General features: G+C 37.2%; 1 protein-coding gene across 1 annotated transcript in view; it reads left to right on the top strand.

The window, feature by feature from the left end:
• The window catches only part of HGF (hepatocyte growth factor), a 45,185-nt gene that overhangs the window by 18,382 nt on the left and 8,718 nt on the right, over positions 1 to 18,085 (top strand). Inside the window, exons 7-12 of the mRNA XM_058023308.1 lie at positions 2,132 to 2,250; positions 10,850 to 11,024; positions 12,475 to 12,602; positions 14,003 to 14,105; positions 15,769 to 15,908; positions 17,928 to 17,966. Coding sequence (XP_057879291.1) covers positions 2,132 to 2,250; positions 10,850 to 11,024; positions 12,475 to 12,602; positions 14,003 to 14,105; positions 15,769 to 15,908; positions 17,928 to 17,966 — 704 coding nt within the window. The remainder of the gene's footprint in view (positions 1 to 2,131; positions 2,251 to 10,849; positions 11,025 to 12,474; positions 12,603 to 14,002; positions 14,106 to 15,768; positions 15,909 to 17,927; positions 17,967 to 18,085) is intronic.

The raw sequence follows: 18,085 nt of genomic DNA, 5'->3' as shown, positions 1-18,085 counted from the left end.
AAGAAACTGAGAGAAAGTCTCGATTTTGACACCAGATATGTGTCTTGATGCTTCATTTCAGTTCTGGCAGTGAAGTACAGCTATTACTGTTTTAAGGGGAAAAAAACCCAGAAATATGTAGAGTTCTAGAAGGTCTCTCACACCTCAGGCTCTTTCTTAGGTCTAAGAAAGGGGTCTGTGCCCAAATATACTGGGGAAGGAGGAGTGTGTACAGCAGAGAGACAGCTCTGAGGGAATCCTGCATAGCCTCACTGTTGAATTGTGTGGAACACTTTGAAGCCCTGTTATTTAAGTTATTGCTAATATTAGTTTCTTAAAGGCATTAGTTGGCCTTTTTTATAGGAATTATTGCTTGCTGGGTATGAAGGAAGATAGAAGCTTCCCTTAATATTGGGGTAAGAACCATTGATTGGGAAGTCTAGTTTTGCTCTAGAAATGGACAAGTAGATCTAGTCAGTGAAAAAATTTGGCTCACAGGCACCACACCATCCCATGAAGACACTCACGGCTTGATCCTGGAAGAACATCTCTGCCTAAGTTTTAATTAGTAAATAACCTTTATTTGATATACTGTAGGAATAGGCCATATAATATTAGGAAGAATGGAGCATTCAGTGCAAAGAAAGATATTTGTATACTAGAACATGGGTTCTTTGCATCAAGAGTTGTTTGAAATGCTTTTTGTGAGCTGTGACTGCAGATAGTTTGCCATTCCTGGACTCACCTTGGTTCTTGGGTGGTAACATGCACTTTCCATATCATTTGACATGGAACGTGTTCCACCAGCATCAAAGCTCATCACTGCATCTACTGGGAGGCCAAAACCATATAATTTTCATCTGTATTATTAGCCCATTAATTATTTATTTGGGAAATCCTTGGACATAACTTGTTCTTTACAGATTTTTTTACACCTAATAGGGAATAGGGTACTGCTGTTAGATCTGAAATTACTACCATCTTCTTGACTACCATTGAATTACCAGTTTGGTGAGGTTTCTTCTTGGTGGTTTTGTTGTCATTTTTGTTTTCTTTATTTTGAATTCTACTTAAACCTTATCCTTGTCCCTTGTATAGTTGAAGGAACCTGACTTTTCCTAAGAAATGGGAGATCAAGTTGCAAATGAGTCAAAATTAGCATGATCATTTGACAGAAAAAGCATCCTAGCAAAAACATGCACTTGTAAATCATATTTTCATCTGCTTGTGTGAAGCACATCTGCTTGCAGTTGTAAATGGATTCAGGTTCCCAAGTAGTTAACTTTATTGCTCTCTTACATACTTTTCAGGCTTTCCTCAGAGGCAAATCTACTTTTTGTTTCTTTTGCAAGCACGTTTCAATAAAACTGGAAGGCCATGACAATTTGTATTCTCTAGAGAAAAAAAAAACCCAACCTGATGCATTTATCTCCTTCAAGTTTACAGATGTTAGTACCATGTATTTATACAAAAAATCCCTACATACCTTGGATATCTGTCTGGATAATCAGTAATGCTTTAGGAATGTGGAAGCATTTAAATATAGAACAATATTATCAAGTCATAATGAGATAAAGTGAGACTGAATTTATTTACTTATATTTCTCCTTCTTTCTCCCAATGCTTGAAATGAGAGCATGACCAAAAATAAGCTCTGTTACAAAAATGGAGTTATCATTAATAGCAAAGTTGCTCAAAATATCTTCCAGTTTGAACCCAGGGCTGTTGCACTGAAGAACCTGTTTTCTTAATGAGTCCAGCATGGCAGGCAGTATTTAGATAATCCACATTTAATTGGTCTGTTTTAAAAAGAAAAGAGTGGCTTAAGTGTCTGGTCATGGGTTGACAGACACAAGAGCAAGAGTTTAGCAATTAGTGGAGTTTGCCTATCCGGTACCCTGTGCATTAGCCCAGCAGGGAGCCCCCTCAGTGGAGGTCTGACTCTGCTGCAGATTTGGAAAGTGTTTATATGTTATTAACTTTTTAACAGCGTTAGAAGTGTATTTGCATCCATCCTACAGGATCAGACTCGAGGTTAATAGGAACCAGTTCTTGTTTGCCTCTGCTGAATCTGTCCTTTAAGTACCTTGCAGAAGGCAGTGCAGTGTTGCCAGGAAGACTTCCCTGACGCGTTTCTCGTTGTGGTTTGCAGATATCCTGACAAGGGCTTTGATGATAATTACTGCCGCAATCCTGATGGCAAGCTGAGACCGTGGTGCTACACTCTTGACCCTAACACCCCCTGGGAGTTCTGTGCAATTAAAACGTGTGGTGAGTTCAAGCAAAATTTATTACTTCCTTTTCCTTTCCAAAATCTGGACACTGATATTTCAAGCAGCGTAGGACCACCGCTAGTTCATTCATTGCCCTTCATTGGTTTTAAAACACAGCTTTCAAAGAGGGTCTCCTATAAACACTTTATATTCAATCTGGACAGAAGGAAAGAAGAGTTGTGTGTTACTTACCAGTGGAATAAGTATGTCTTATGTACTGTAAATTGCATTAAAATGTATGAAAATCAAGAACTAAAAAAGTGAGGCTACAAAATCATGAGGATCTCATGTACAGTATCAGTTTGGCCATGTTGGACATTTGTGTTATCATTTGAGAGTATCAAATATCATTTGGTGCACACACACAATCCCTCCTCAGTGTCCTCTGCTAACAACTTTTTACTGCTTTGCAGTTCTAGGCCTTGGGACCTGCACATTATTCACTCTTGTGCTGAAGATAAAGTTATTAATTTCCACATGTGTCTCTCTGTGATATTCAGCACTTTATATCAAAGCAGTCCACAGGCAATGAATTTCTTTTCATTTATCGGTTACAAGATGGTGGCATTTGTTAACCATACTTTAGAGACAAGGAATTGAATCAAAGTGACATTGAGGCATACAGTTGTTGGATGCTCACTGTGAGATGCTCTTGTTCAGCAATTTGGAGCTTACTACAGCATGTTATGTCTACAAAGCTCAGATCATCTTAACTTTTCTGACAGCTCTGAAAGCTCTATTTTACTGATACTTAGACGTCTTAAATGAAAAGTAAAGGGACAACAAGGGAGGCAGAACTCTTGGTCATTCCTTAAAAACCTGAGCAAAGCAATTTTTCTATACTTTCACGGTAATACTGGGGCTAAGACAGATGGCAGAATCAGTTTTACTGAGACTTGCTTTAAATATTGGGATGGGTGGCAGGGAAGAGGTAATAGCCCTGACATGAAACTATCTGTGTGCCATTGCTGCCTGAAGAGGGATTCTCCACCTTCACTTAGAATTCTTATTAAAAAAAATATAACATGTTTTCTGCCTAAATCACCAATAATTCAGAATTTTCTCTCCTTGGCTCTTCACAGCTTAGGCCAGTTCCAATATCTTGGAGATTCAGTCTGCTCTACCAAATTTGTCCATTTTTGAAATTCAAGGGTTGAGTAAAAATATTCTGTACCACCTGATGTAGAGTAATTTAACTTGCTCTATGTCATGTCATTGTAATTCCAGTATAAGGTAGTTAAATTATCAAAAATATTTCACTGTATAAAAGGCAAAGTTATTTTGATACTTTGGGCAATGTCTAATCAGGTTCTCCAGAGACAGAAGAAACTTGGTAGGATTGCTGCTTGTTTTAGGTCAGGCACCCATTAAGTCACATCCATTTGAACATCTTACCTGTGAAATTAATATCTTTGTATCTAGGCTTACTGATAATCTTTGATAAAGGGGAAAGCTCAGACTATCTCCTTTGTGAACACATTGCTTATCTGCGCAACTGAATCATCTTTCAATTTTTTAGTTGCTCCATTAAGTAAGGAGCTGCTGCTTTGGATTTTTGGCCTGTGTTGGTTTGGGTTTTGTTTTGGTTTGTGGTTTGTTTTTTTAAACTAAACTGTGCTTCCTACACTCCTCCAATTATTAGATAACATATGAATCATGTGTAGTATACTAGAACTGTTCTTTTCCCTTGTTACTATTATGAAAAAAAATATTCCTAAGTTACAGCTGACTGTTTCACAAATGCAACTTTTATAAACCTTTATCCTTTGGCATTTCCTGAGCTGATGTGTCAGTGTTCTGAGGATTCACATCTGGCTTTGTTGGTCACGTAAGCTTTCGCCTCATGAAACTTTCTGTATCTACAGTCTGGCCTCAGCCTTATAACATAGTTAGGTGGGAAATCGCCTGAAAACTACTGGATTATCACCTTTGTCTACCAAGTCATAGCAGAGCCCTGAAGAAAAGGTAAAGATCAACATGAAATTAAAAACAACTCCAAAACACAGTGTAATGATTTTCATATTGTGATGAAAGCCTTTTGTCTCATTTCTAGGCAAAAGTTCACTGAAGGAACTAGAAATTCTTTCCTTCAGTTAGAAACTCTACTAAAATCAGTGGAAATTTCACATGTAAAACTGTATTTCCCCTGCAGAATACTGTATCTCTTTTGAAATTATTAGTGCAATCTCTATGAGAAAAAAGTTTAAAAGTAAGGGTCATGAAAGCTTAATCCAGCAGATATTTTCCAAGGATTTTTTCTCACAGGCATATGACATTGCCCTCTATGTAAGATGCAATGGTGCTCAACGCTTTCCTCTATAACCCACTGAGGGAATTTATTGCTGATGCTACTGTTAAATCACCATCTTGATGGCCAGAATACTAAAAGAAATTACTTCAGTTTTCTGTCTTTCTTGAGGCTCATAAAAAAACTGTTTTCCCACCTCCTAGCAGGGAGCCCAAAACACTTGGCTATTCTGGGTTTCGGTGGCTGCTCTGTGTTTCTGATGCTGGGGCTGTTTGCAATCTCAGAACACTAAAAAGAGAACATCATGAGTTATAGGTCTTTATAGCTTTGTGGTTTGGATTCTCACACAGGTTTTTAATTCCTATGCTGAGGACTGTTTATTTAATTTACAAGAAATACTAATTAGGAAAAATGCTTTGCAAATCCAAGTCCTTGGACCATATACAAAAATGTAGGTGTCCTCTCTTTGGGGAGTGACCACAAGGCAGCATGCTGCTTGTGGCTTTTTGCTACATGCCGTGAGTGCTAGTGTGCTTTATAGCCAAAATGCTGACAACAGCTCATATACAAAATTTTCAGCAAAAAAGTTGGTGGAAGGAAGCGTTTAGAAAATAAATATGGTTTTAAGACTGAAGAGAGAGAGGGCATTGTAATTTTACTTCCAAGCACAGAATGCAGCATAAAACATTGTGGCTTACAGCCAGGGCTGTGAGAAAGAGATGACAGGAGCAATTAGGAATTAGAGATGGCTCAAGCTGCAAAAACTGGATTTGGATTAAGACTTTGGGGACCCCAGGACTGGTTTGAAGTTGCTCACATATGTGTCTGTGGTTTTGGCTTGAGACAATTTTTAGTTAGAAGAGAGGATAAAAGGACAACTAACAGCAATGAAGAAGTGTAGGACGAAATGAAGAAATGGAAGCAATGCCAGCAAACATGAAAAAGGAAAATGACTGTTATTTTGGCATAAATGAGAACATCGACTACAGGGAAGACAGGAGTAGGGAACTAATACTGATTTTTTTAAAGCCCTAACAGGTAGCAGCTCCTCTATGGACGAGCTTTAGAGAGGTGCTGAGACTCATAAAGGAAGCTACATATATCAGTCATTTGAGAACTGCAGAGCTTTTTGGAATTACTGTGTTAAGGACAGTGTTTCATTGATGCCCACCTGAATTACTGTGTTAAGGACAGTGTTTCATTGATGCCTACCTGATGTCCAGCCAGCTCAGATGCCTTTACTGTGGATTCAGCCTTTGCCGCCAGTAGTCACTGACAGTAGTCAGGGGTGACCAGAGCTTGAAAAGCTCTGAGAAAATCCAACAAAGATCTCAGCTGAATGGGAAAGAACAAGTAATGAAACACCAAAATTGAGACTCTAGATTTAAAAATGAACTGTTGCAGTGTGCCTACGGCTTTTGGGAAGGCAAAACCCCACTAATATTAAATTAGTCATTCTTTAGAAACAGAGATTTCAACTGTCCATTTGAATGCGCAGTTCTGATTAAAGAGTTATTTGCTGAATCATTGTATGTAAACAAATAAAAGTTAGACTCATTTAAATTTAATATTTGTGTAAGATAAAGAAGTTTGTAGAAAGAGGCAGGGAAAAGAGACTGATATTTAGAGGTTAGAAAGTGTTACCTTCCATCATGCTTTACAAGGAGACAAAGAATAGGTCCAGTGTTCACTGTTCATACAACAGCTTAATCCATATTGCCTCTAAAAGGATCCTTCTCAAATACTTTCCATCATTTCTGTGATAATTTGAAAGTGAAATTTAGGAACTCTAAATGTGAGGAGACTTTTTTTTAATAGATTTTAATATAAACTGTTTGAATTTAAAGCCTTGTAGACACTGGAACAGCCTGGAAAGATCTCTGTGCTCACAGACAAATGAATTGTACGTGCGAAGGTTATAGGTGACAATGAGTCCTACAGTTCTGTGATTCTTAAGCTTGGCTATAATTGTTTTCTTCACATTCTCACATGCTTTTCCAAAAAAAAAAAAAAGCAAAACACTGAAAACCAGTTGGGTTTTTCTTCCATTCTTGTACTATGCCATGGTACATTGAAGAAAACTGAGCATGTAACTGAGCATGAGAAGCTTCAAAATGCCACTCAGCTTTCTTAATAACATTTCCAGGATTGCATGGATCACGTTTAGAATCCACATTCTAAATTGTTTTGCTACAAATCAGAGCACATTTTCCTTCTGTTGACTGACGCTGTAGAAGAGACATTGCCTGAATATAAGCAAGAACAGGTATTTTCCTCATGATAAAATTTAGGACTCTGCTTCTTTTTTCTTTTCCAACTGTGTCTTTTTCCACAAATACGTAGGTTGTATTGTCATGAAAGATCATGTATTCTCTAGCAAAATCTCTACCTTCTTTTGAGTCAGTGTGATTCTCACCATTCACCTAAAATTTGTGCAGGATTTTCTTCTGGGTCAGTGGGATTAAAGTGTGAAACAGTGTCTAGCTGGTTACTTCAGCTGTGGAATGACTCAAGGCCCCTGCTGATTCCCTCATGCTGGCGTTGCTGTGAGAACCAGAACTGAGAGGACTATCTGTGGCTTTACACATAAGGGTCTGGATGATAATTCATCCTTTTAAGATTCTATGAATGCATGAGCTGGGCCATATTCATAAAGTTATGTATTTTGAAGTATCAAAAAAAGAGGGGTTTTTGTAAAAAAAAAAGGACATCTTTGCATTATTGCCCTTTGGTTGGGGACTTTGGAGTGAACATGTGAAGACAGAAATACTGCTAATGGGAAATCCCCTCATGTGGCTGTCTGAGTAACATGTTTAATCTTAGTCATCCAGAATTTAAAAAAAAAACAAACAAAAACCCACAAAGTTCAAAAGCAGCAAAATACTGCTAACTACCAAATTCTTCCATTCATAATGAACTTTCCTACAGGAGTAAGAAGTGCCACTAAATCCATAAATTATAAATAGTAGTCTTTTATAAGGTGGAATTTTGTGTGATCTTTCTTTAACAGTACTTTTAATCTCGGTTCAGAACTAAAGAAATTTGAACTAAAGCAAAAAATCATGGGAACTTCCATTGTGAAATATTAGTAAGTACTTCAAAGTAAGAATTGCTTGCTGATTTTAAATTAATCTAGCTAAATTCATATTGTCTTCCTCATTGGAACACTCCCTTGGATTTTCAGATCTTAATTTATATTTTAGAGGATTTACTGGGGTAAGGATGGGAATTCAATTTTATAGATTTTGATCTTGATCTTAATCTTGATTTTGCCTGTAAGAGAACTGGTGAGTGTGGTCTAAGGGCTCTTTCACCAATGCTCTGCACATGTGATGTTCATTCTCAGAGTTATTAAATTTAGTTAATTTGGTATGTGGGTGATGAGTAGTTAGCCTCAACAACAAGACCAGTACTGAATGGAGATGAGTATGTAAGTTGTAGGCTTGGACAGCCTGGGCAGTTCTTAGTTTGGCAAGTGCTGCATAATCTGCAGTGTCTGGTGATGCAGGCACTGCTCCTCAAGCTCTTGCCTGTTCCTGTGCACACCCAGCCCAACTTTCATTAACAGGAATAGGGAGACTGTTCCCATCATGCCTGTTTGTGGAATCGGCAGATGAATGAAGGATTTCTCAAGCCTTTGTTGGTAAGTTTTGAGCTTTCTGTGAGACTCAATAGCTAGAACGGGAATTGGTTCTGAGGGCACAAGCCCTCAGAATATCAGAATTTAATTTTGGAAATATTTTGGAGTCTCATTTTTCATGTTTAAAAATGAGACATTTGTAGTATATGCAGATGGTGCAGCAAGAAGAATTTGGGGAGGGCTCTGTGGACCTTTTGGAACAATCAAACTGGTTTATTAGTTAAAATAAGAATATTTTACTGATCTCTCTCATTACTAGAATTCTTATTGAGAGCTGCTACAAGTAATAGCAGATAATCATGTTACAGATTTTGAAACCATTTTCTCTTAGTCATTATAGTGCAAGTCTTTCCAGAAGTGGCTTGGCTGTGCAAATATGTGAAAGTTAAGTTCTTCTGATGCCTTTACATTGTATATTTTGACATGGCCAAGTTGTAAAATCTGATCTACAGGTAGAGGTCACTGTCCAGACACATAATGTAAGGTTCAACAATTAACTGTGTATGTGCAGATGTACAAGAAGGAATGCTCTACAAAATTACTATGGCCTTGATTAAATCAAATGATGCATCACTTATTTCATTTCAGGCATCTGATTAAAAAAAAAATAACAAGCCCACATAATATATAAACACCAACCTAATTACTTTTCCTTTAGCATGATACACAGTAGATGCCCTATACAGTTAATTGCAGTTGAAAAAGTAACTTTTTGTGTATAGATAAGGTCTTTGCAACAGCTTATATTTGATTGATTTTTTTGCACATTATTACTTAAGAAGACTTTTTGCTAGAGTTATGAAATTTTAATTTATTAATTTAGTTTGGAAATATTATGAAGCCAGGGTATATGCTGAAATTTGTCATCTTAGGGAATTCTTCTACCCCTGCCCCTTGAGGTCTTTCCCCAGATCTCTTTCATTTGTATAAAAAGAGTGTGTATATTTGAAAAAGACTAATATGTATTTGGATGTTGCATAGCAATGTTCACTCTAATCAGCTTAGAAGCTATTTTAGAATATAACTTCATTACCTTCATTTGTTTTCATATATTACTTATAATGGAAAACAAAAATATTACAGCTATTTATTACTATAAGTTGTATGAATTCATCTTTTTGTAGTCTTATTATTTAAAAAGTGATGTTTAAAGACTCAGTATAAAGTTCCTAGCTGCACGAGTGTTTGATGAGTTCCCCTATAAAGAGTGAATTTGTCAGCCTGCAGAAACGTCCTTGTGATACTTGCAGTGCCATATCCTTTTGACTTTGGAATGAGCTTGGAACTCAAAACCCCGTTGAAACAGGACAACATTTGCCTTGGGAAGGAGGGACAGGAAATGAATTTGACCATGAAACACTGACTTGAAAACATCAACCAGATGAAGAGCTAAAGGGATGCATGGATACATGTATAATCCAACTGCACAACTTGATGTTATCATCTGACAGGGAAATGATCTTTAACGTCAAAGATCAGTCAGCAAATCAGCCAAAACCATCTGTTATGACATTTGGTTTCCTTAAGATCCATATTTTCTCCAAGTTCATGGAACTGGCTCAAGTTACCAGGAGGGAACTACAATATGAGTAACACACAAATACTGTTCTATTCACTGGATCATTTGAAGAAAACTAAAAAAATAAGTTTATTGACATATTTTTTGCTGGCAACTAATACTTTTAAGATAATATGAATGTTTAAATCTAAATAAAATTAGTCTTGTGAACCATAGCAATTACCAACAGATATGCAGTTTCTTTTGAAATATTGTATTGGGAACTTTTGAGGATATTGAAGAAGAATTGCTCCTACTGCAGTGTATTTAGTTTTTGTACTACTTTGTATATATCTGATGCAATATCTGTGCCATTAATTTGCAATTATGAAAATTGCATAAGAAATAAAAAGAGACTTTTAAGTTATGTGAATGAGTCATTTCAAAACCACTGTTTTTCTGAATTTAGTTCAAGACAGCCCACACCAGGGTGAGTGCAGAGTATATCAACATCTGTAAGAGATCTTGAGTCTGATGAATTTGTTAGTCTTTAAAACATTTTTCTCTCTGTAGAGAATACTAATCTTTGATTTCAAAAGCTAGGGGTTTTTCTCACTCTTTTAACCATATGAGGCATAAAAACCAAACCAAACCAAAACAACCTTCTAGAAGAATTTAGCACATTATCTTATAATAGTATCTATAGTTTTTTATTACTGTTTTTTATCCGCATCTTTTTTTTTTTCCTGTGACCTGATATTCTGGGAATTCTTTTGAGAAACCCAATTGTATTTAATCCTACAAATATGTGTTACCATGTTTAACAGTGCACATGTGGGTGGCTGCTTAGTTTTTTAAAGCTGAGGGAATGATATTTGCTGAACTTGAAAAAGTAACCAGGAATATCTTCTAACCTCCAATGGTGCAGCATAGGTCAGGTGTTTCACACAAGAAAATACTGCAGACTCTTTGCATGCAAGTGGATAAAATAGCATTAAGTCTGGCACTTATTTTGATTTTGTATTTTTGGTGGATGTTGTAAGTATGAAGAGGAGAAAATTAATCACATTGGCAATTTCACCAATAAAACTGCAATTACCATGATTCGAGCATCATGCAATCCATGACTCTATCAATAATGTGGAGTTCAAACGTGACATCCTGAGCCATTCTTAAGAGAATGAAAGAGCCCTTCTTGTCTGGGTCTGCAGAGGAGAGCGTGGTGAACAGCACGGAGGCGGCAGCCGAGACCACAGCGTGCGTCCGGGGACAGGGCGAGGGCTACCGCGGCACCGTCAGCACCATATGGAGCGGGATCCCGTGCCAGAGGTGGGACTCCCAGTTTCCTCACCAGCACAACATCACTCCTGAGAACTTCAAATGCAAGTGAGTAGAGACTTGTGGTTATTATTACTGCAGTGGGAAAAGAGCTGAGGTTTAAAATGTTTAACAATTCATGCCATCAGGGCAGAGCATAGGGCTCTGTCCCTGCCCCTTGTTCTGATGTCTCCACTCTCCCTGCTGAGGCTCAAAACCATTTGGGCCTGGGAAAATCAGTCCTTGAGATCTCAAAGGAACAGTTCTAGATGAACTTGTGTGGAACCCTAGGGATTTTCATGAACCTCTCCTTCAAGCATCTATTCACCAATATGATTGTGAAGTGTCTGGATGTGTTCCAGGCTGGGACCTGAATCCCAACAGCATTGATACATTACCACTGGATTTTTTTTCATGGAACTAAAAACTCCTTCAGAGTTTGATTGCTGACTTTAATTTAATATGTCCTAAATATTACCTGAATGTAATCTTCTTTGTAATAATTAACACCCATAATATTTGAAGACCCTTCTTTAATTTTTCATATTTTAAATCCTTTTTCTATCTCATCACTAAATAGAGATAGATCAATAGGACTGCTTTTACTTGACTGACCACTGGTCATCAAACCTTTCTGTATGGTTCATAAACTCCCAAGGTGGGAATAATCTGCTAGTTTTAGGCAGTTACCTTAGTAATGCTCATTCAGTCCTTTTTTAACTAAGCCTAGAGGAAACCTTGCTGACCAGATTGGAGCCACAGCCCAGTTTGCACCAAATATCTTTATTGATGGGTAAATATCAGTTAGAATTACAGTACTAGGCCCATTCTTTCAATAGTCTGTTATCAGCAAGTTCTGCAGATGTAAAAAATGCAGTGAAATATGGAGATGCACAGAACATGGCAACAACTGTCAGGAGACGGGGAAATAAAACTTACATTTAAGAGGTTTGAATATTTCATGCAAGCTGCAAAAGACATTTAAAGGTTTTCCCTTGTGACTAACTTTTACTTTAAAGGTAACAGCTGTATGGAATTTCGAGATACACTTTTTTTTATTTTCCACAATTCAGCTTCTTAAGTGAGTTACTGATAGTCTAAAGCACTCTGTTTATCCAAACTCAGCAGAACCATTCAAAGTACTGGAAGTTTTTAGCACTTTGGTAATGTTTGTATTTAAAAGCACTTGTAATATATTGCAGGTGTATCCAATGTCAGTTGCATGCAAATTTTGATGGAGGATCCGGAATGGAAATATTGTTAATCTTCAAATGAAATCTCATATCCCATCAACACGTGTCTGCTGAAAATTAATTTCCATAAACACATTTCTATTACAATTTTTTTTCTTTTTCACACTGTGTTCTTACAGGTATCTCATCTCCTTGCACTTGACACTGATCAGTAACACAGAGACCTGAGTGAGCCTGTATTTTTGTTAATTCATGACAAAAAACAATGGACCACATTGGTGGGTTTAGGTTATCCCTGCTGCGAGCTAACATATTTATTTTTACAGGGATTTGAGGGAGAACTACTGCCGAAATCCAGATGGATCTGAATCACCCTGGTGCTTTACCACTGACCCAAACATCCGTATTGGTTATTGCTCCCAGATTCCTAAGTGTGATGTATCAAATGAACAAGGTAACAGAGGAAAGGGTGATAACAAGATTTCAAGTGAATGCCATACTGTTCCAAACATCAAGTAGACAGCCTTGAAAATTGGAGAAGCTGTGTCTGTATTACACCTATGTAACTCTGCTTTGGATTTATTGGCATTCTCGGGGTTCATTGTGGTGTAAATGAGATTCCTTTCTCACTTTGTTTGTAATTCCAGCAGGGAAAGCTGCAGCAAAGATTTTATTTGACCTGATTTTTAGACAAGGCTTATTTATATATCTGCTCTACTGTCTTTACCTTTCTTAGTTTGAAAGGCCTTTTTCCACAGCTGAGATGATTTCCTTGGTTCACAGTCTTTTTATAATTGCGTATCAGGCTACCAAAAGCAATTTTTCCCCTTTTTATTTTCTTGCAAATATCTCCTGGTCTAGAAGGGATTGATGCTCTGAGTTCTTACCTTTTCTGCCTGTGAGGTTCATTCTGAGTCTTCAGGGAAATGTTTTTCCCATGAGGTTTTGGTATTACTGTAAGGAGTGATGTTGCATTCTGAATGGATGTCAATCTCAGCATAAACTGAGGCTAAGACCTCAGACCTATAACCCTACATCAAGCTGCATTAACGTCTTCATCTTTAAATTTTAGCTAATGTTAACGTAAATTTAAAAAAGTTGCAGTTGCAAGACTTATGCCAGAGAAAGGATTAAACTTTTACATTCATTCTGTGTTTCTTGTAAAGTATCAATTATCAAAAAGTAAAAATACTGATGAATATGAAATTAAGTGCTTTATGCAAAATGTCTTTATAGTACTGATAATTTTAAACAATTCTCTTGAAAAGTCTCAAAAAGGCTTGTGATAAAAGCTTATGAATTAAACATGACTTCTGCTGGAGCGAACAAGCAAGTTTTTGAATTACATTAAAATTAAAGTCATGATGATTTTTTTGATTTTGCTGAAGTACTTAAGTCTAGAATTCTATACTGTTGCCAATATCTAAAAACTACACAAAGCTAAACCAAATGCCTACTCTTTTGTGGAAGAAGGAATAGGGGACCATTTTTTCTTGGTTTTGTATAAACTAGCTTCTGACAACTTTTAGGATATTCTATGTGGCCCTTCTAAATAAATCATAAACCAACTATTTATGAAAGAAATTTTCCAAGTCCATGTAAGTAAGGCAAAATTTAAAATACTGCTGTATTGGGAATGAAGGTATCAAACAGGATATTATCTATGTAAATTTGAAAACTAATTTCCATTTTTCTTCTGATCTGATTTATGCAATTGTCTTATTAATAGTGTCTAGGATTTGCTTAAAAGAACACTTGTCTTTGGTTATGTGGATTACTGATGGAAAGGAAGTGTTTTCTTCTTAATGTTGCACAATCACCCTCCACTTTTTTGTCTCATCCTTCTTTTCTCAGATTGTTATCGTGGCAATGGCAAGAGTTACATGGGGAATCTGTCCAAGACAAGATTTGGGCTAACTTGCTCCACATGGGACAAAAATATTGAAGACTTACGTAGGTGTGTACATATGAAACAGAAAGAGATGGTTCAGTGAGTCCTGAATAAATACTGCCTCCAGATGGCAACTCTTTTTCATCTGCATTGATTCTAAAGTAGCCCCTTATGTCCTGGAGCTTTTAATATCCTTGTTTTCCTAACCTATTTTTTTTTTTCCTTTTCTTTGTGTTTAAATATATTGCACAACATGACTTTTTTCCAGGCTAACCAGTAATTGCAGGCTTTGAGATGTTTCTTAGTGTTTAGTTTACTGGCCTATTTTACCCTATCCTTGTCCTTGAAAGTTTGCTATAATGAGCTGATATCAGAAATAAGAGGAAATTGTTGTCTCATCAGCCTCATTTCATTGCTCATGTTGCTTCAAGGAGGAGATTGGACTTGAATCCACCTAATGTCCCTTGCAGCCTGAAATTGACTCTTTAGTCTACAATCTAGTGACACTGACTTCAAATGCCAATAAAAAGCCCTGCAATGTCTGTAGTTTATCATTACTTTGGCTTCATATTCAAGTAGTAGAAATGGTAAATGAATGTATTTGTTGAAGTAAAATGAACTATCAGGACTACATATAACAATATTAGCTTTGATACTTGCTGTAGAGCCACAGTGCTGAGCATACAAGCCATTGTCCTTTGGAAGGACTGTGTAGGTCAGGAAGTCAGCCTTTGGGGAAGCTGAATTGCAAAAGGCAGACTTCAGTGGCCCTGTCTGGTATCATCAGCTGGACTACATGTGTTTCTTCCCACAGATGGGGACAGAGAGGATGCATATCCAGTGTGCTGCCCAGGGAAGGGAAGCAGAGGTTTAAGCTCATGCTGTCTGAGAAGCATAATAAGTCCTAGTTTGCTGTAACTGAGGCAGTATAAACCTACTGGCTGCTTGATGCAATGGCATTCATCTAATAGAGCACAGATCAGCCTTTTTCTTACTCCCACCCATTTTCCATCTGGGAAGTTCTTTGAGGAGTTATCTGTCTCACTCTACCAGTTTCTCAGGTTATGGTTGTTCTAGAGGCAGCATGAGTGGTTGGTTATGAACTGCAGGAGAAGTACAGCTGTAACTAAAGAAGCCTGTATCCTTGTATCTGACAAGCCAGAAATAAACTTCTTCTGCTTCAGATTTTGGCCTCAAAATTTCACCTCTACAGTGCTTCACGTAGGCTTGCAGCTTAGGTGACCTATCACTGTGGTTTGTCTGAGCCATTCATCTTTCTCATTGCCTGCTGCTCTTCCTTGCTTGCTTTCGTAGTTTGTCTTTCTTTTGCCTTTGATTCAGCTTTGTAGATTCTATGCTCCCTTGTGCTGTTAACCTGCAGGAGATAGAACCTGTGCTCCCCAAAGGAGGAAGGCATCACAGGCACTCTTCTAATCAGTATAATGATCCCTCCTGAGGGTATCTAGAGATTTTAGCTTCAGTAGGAGATCTAGAAGCCTCCCAGCTTTCCAGTGGACACAGTGCTTAAAAACCAGAGGAAAGTTGGACCCAGATCCAGAAAATATTTGGGTCTCATCTTCCCTTTGATTTCAACCAGCCCTAAACCCTGACCTGTAGGCTTCTCAATCAGCTAATAATACAATGTGGAACAAAGCAACATTTAAACCTTTGAAAATGTGGGCTATAGTATAAAGCTTTTCAACACTTTGAATTTTTTTTTTCCCTGTAGGCATATACAAATATTCAGAGAACCAGATGTTAGTAAACTGAAGAAAAACTATTGCCGCAATCCAGATGATGATTTTCACGGTCCCTGGTGTTACACAGATGATCCTCTTGTGCCCTGGGATTACTGCCCTATTTCTCGATGTGAGTACTTGGCACGCTGCTGGCACTGCCAGCTGTGCAGTCCCAGGGAAGCCACGGTGTCACAGGCCTGTGCACACCTTCCTATTGTCACTTGTGGCTGCAAAAATGTGTGATTCTATCAAGAATCAATTGTGCGTGACTGAGAAGGAGCAGACAGAAGCTGCTTGTGCAATATATGAACAAGGGGTTCTTTTCCTTGACCAGCTTGGAGATTTCAAGACTTATTTATGCAGCAGGAGCACAAAGGGGCTATTACAGATGGTCAAACATTTTCCAACAGATCTAGCTATTGAATGAGGGCAGGACAGAGACAAAGAATTGTCTAGCGGTCATAATGCTGGCTGTGGCCTCAAGAAACCCAGGCAGAGTTATCTTCTGGGCTACAGGCTTCAGACACTCTTTGTGTGATCTGTCTTTGTAATGTTAGGATACCTCACTATATATATGCTGAAGTGTGTATGTGCTATAGAGATTAGATTCTGCTTTTGGATGTTTATGGGATGATTTAACTCCTGGCAAGAATTAGGAAAACCATGCCTCCAGAGTTGAATGTTTAAATCTAAATAGCTTAAATAAACAGAATTAAGAATCCTAGGGAATTCAGCAATAAACTGATGACAAGTAGAAAAAGATAGTTTTATGCTGAAAAATGTGCAATTCACATTTATGTTCAAAATCTTTCTCTTCAACTCTTATTTCTAAGTTATTCTGCAGTATGTCCTGGGAGAGCACTTAAATGGTAAATCAGGCTTTTGAATGCATGTCTGTGATCTCCAGAGGTTAAGGATAATGTTACACTCATTCCTAGAGGCAATCTACTGCATTTCCTCACAGCCTGAACTCCAGCAGCTCTAAAAAGCGGTATTTGAAGTCTCAGGTGATATTTTGGCATCTATGTGAAGTGTAAACAAAACTGTGAAAAAGGTTATTTGTGTCAATATAAATGAAGAATAGCTGAAGAAATATACTTTTTATTCACTCATTCTGAGTTCATTATTTGGATCTATGAATTCCTAAGATGTACTCTCAGCAAACATTTTTAGGGCACCCAGAACTGGTGAGTAATACATTTCTGCAAACACCAGAGTGGGAATATGCCAGTTTAATAATTGTAACTCATATGGACAAGTATTACAGTACTGTATAAATATATATGCACATACATACAGTTATACATAGAAAATATGTATGTGTGCACACCTATGCATATATCTATACACACACATTTGTGCATATGTGTATACATGCACGTCGAAATTTCACTATGGATATAACAGCATCTGTATATATGAATATACCTCTGTTTGTGTGGTGTATCTATATATTCACACATATATTTTCTTAATGATGGAAATCTATCTGGTTGAGACTGTTTAAATTTTCCTTGGGCAAGTTTTCAGCAGCTACCCCTGTACCTGTAGTTCATAATGCTGGGTCACTCTGTACTTGTCACTGAAGGTAAATATTTAGAAACAAGTTTAAGCAAACTTGTTGTAACTATTTTTTAATTGGACTATATGGACATACTGAACCAGATTTTGGGGATCATGTTTTGATAAGAGTAAGTTTTTGCTGATGGGAACCTAAAATGTCTTTCAAAGTTTTTTAAGGAATTGAAAATTTCTTTCAGTTTTTTTTTGGATTTAATCACATGACTTCTATAGTTCCTAAAAGCTTATATAAAAGTGATAACTTCATTTTTCAGCATTTGCTTGTTTGAATGAAACATGTAAATTGAACATGATAGGCAGCCTGATGTCTCCAGGATTCAGCCAAGAAGAAAAATGCTTGACATCCCTGCTCCAAAATGTTCCTTTCTTATTTCATTCTGTCGGAATGAAATTCTGCCCCCTTGTTAAGCGTTACTGAATACTGCTTTTGCAGTGTACTGAAGAAATCATTGAAGTTTAAAACTTTGTGAACCATTAAACTTAACAATATGTCATTTGCTGTTGAAATGTAGTAAATTTTTAAATGTATTTTAATTTTGTATTATGGCTATCTTGTGTGTCTGTCTAGGTGAAGGTGATACAACTCCTACTACAACCACCGTAGATGGTAAGTTTGTGTATGAACTGTGCAGTGCATGACTATCCTCTAAATCTAGACATTTCTTTCCAATTGGGAAACCAAGTAAAGATTAGTAAAGCTATAAAAAACCCACCATACAAACTGAG

Source organism: Melospiza georgiana, chromosome 4 (assembly GCF_028018845.1).
Source record: "Melospiza georgiana isolate bMelGeo1 chromosome 4, bMelGeo1.pri, whole genome shotgun sequence".
Taxonomy (NCBI): Eukaryota; Metazoa; Chordata; class Aves; order Passeriformes; family Passerellidae; genus Melospiza; species Melospiza georgiana.
This window is presented reverse-complemented; position numbering and strand designations above follow the sequence as displayed.